This window comes from Limulus polyphemus, unplaced genomic scaffold (assembly GCF_000517525.1).
Source record: "Limulus polyphemus unplaced genomic scaffold, Limulus_polyphemus-2.1.2 Scaffold2527, whole genome shotgun sequence".
NCBI classification, from domain to species: Eukaryota; Metazoa; Arthropoda; class Merostomata; order Xiphosura; family Limulidae; genus Limulus; species Limulus polyphemus.
In genome coordinates, this window is record NW_013668137.1 from 1 (window position 1) to 1919 (window position 1919).

A 1919-nucleotide genomic window follows, 5' to 3' on the forward strand; every position below is an offset into this window, starting at 1 on the left:
CAGTTACATTTACACACTAATAACTGGTGCTCGAGCAGTTACATTTACACACTAATAACTGATGCTCGGGTGGTTACATTTACACTAATAACTGATGCTCGAGTAGTTACATTTGTCATCAATATCAAATGATTTACTGTTTCTTTTAGATTATTGGTGATGCTGTTCACAGAAATTTGGTTAAAGTTTGTAGATGGTTTTATCCATTTTTCTAGAGTTATTGGCAATAAGTCGTTCATTGTTATTTAAATGGATAATAAATAATGTAAAACTGTGTGATAGAAAAGTTTTCAGAATTTAAGCTGAATCAAAGTGTTATCTATTTTGGAAGCCACTTCCAGCCCGTAGATAACATTACAACACTATATGGTCATAAATGTTATTTTGATCTTCTTTTTTTCCTCTTCAAAATACACATCCAAATGGAAAGTGAAATATGAGGTCCATGACCAAAACGAAGTTATTACACAAAACAAGGTTTAAATCTCAAATAAAAACATTGATACACAGACACAAGTTGGATACCAGAAGAGTAGCTATTAAAGATTATTTTTGACTTGTTTTTTTTTCTGCGTCATATATTATCCTTTGATGGTACTGTTTCAGATGGGACACAGCAGGACAAGAGAGGTTTAAGTCTATCGCAGCAGCCTACTACAGAGGAGCAAAAGGTAAAACAACCAAAAATTTGTTAATAAATGCTATATAGGCTTTGTGAAAGACAAATATAAAAATTGTAAACTAAACGAGAGTTATGGCGATTTAGAAGATGAGATTTTAGGCTAGACATAACTTTGAGATTTGTTTTCCATGTGATTGTTTTTTAAGATAGTTACTTTTATATACGTGCAGAGCTACTGTTGGAAGAATTTGAAACCCTTCTGACAAAATACTAGGATAATTAGGTTTCTTACCCTTTCAACTGAATTTTCTTTGAGTTTTACTTGACTTATTTATGACTGAATGCCATGTGAGCTCAATACTCACACTCAGTATTAATATAGGTAATTCAAACCTGATGACTAGTTACTTCGTATCCACTACTGCGTTAATGACTAATATTACTCTTGTAAACTTTTTACTCTTTTCACTCATCATCATGTAGTTACAACTTGTACATTAGTAATTGAATATCAAGGAATTGTATTGCGTGCATCAATAACTAGTGTCAGAGTTGTTAGTTATACATTAACTCTTTCAACACAGGCTCGGTTCCTGGGACTGATTTTGTAACCATTTTGTGTTTGTTATAGTTTTCATGCTATTACTTTTTAAAATAGTAAGCGAATGTTAATGAAATTTGGCAGTTTATCAGTAAACATTACAATGTTTTCATATATAAAATATCTAATTTTTTTTATTAAGTCTTGAGGTTTGTAAAGCAACTTTTCTCTCATGCCTTTTTTTTCTTCACATCTTGCCTATCTATCATGCAAAGTAATTTTCATCTTAACATTAGAAATGCTTTTATGCATCAGAATATTTTTAAATTTCACATGCGAAATCTTTATAATGTCCAGATATTTATCAAATGTTTCTTGAGAAGAAACTTTATATTTTATCTGTTATTTTCAGTGATTAATCTCTATACGGGTTTGGTAAGTTTGACCGATCTCGCAATCACTATAAGAAATTAGGAAATAAATATAAATTATGCATCTTTTATTCTAAAATGAACACAAATTATAACACAAAAACATAAATGTTTAGATGAAATAGCTTAAATCTCATAACATTATACGTTTATATATATATTTATTATATTGACATTTCAGCCATGCCTGGCTAACAATACAGAAGTTACAATGATGTGATGCACATGCACACGTTACTGTATCCAATAATGTAAAACTGACCTTTAGTCTTTACAAAGTGACCTGTCTTGGCTGTGTTTTAGTAGACTAGTATATTGTAAAATA

The 1919-nt window shown here is 30.3% G+C and overlaps 1 protein-coding gene across 1 annotated transcript in view; it reads left to right on the plus strand.

Annotated features, from left to right (window-relative positions):
• Positions 1 to 606: 606 nt before the first annotated feature.
• Positions 607 to 1919, plus strand: part of LOC106467204 (ras-related protein Rab-34-like) — a gene marked incomplete at its 5' end in the record, with an annotated part of 10026 nt that continues 8713 nt past the window's right edge. The window contains one exon of the mRNA XM_013927529.2: positions 607 to 671. Coding sequence (XP_013782983.1) covers positions 607 to 671 — 65 coding nt within the window. The remainder of the gene's footprint in view (positions 672 to 1919) is intronic.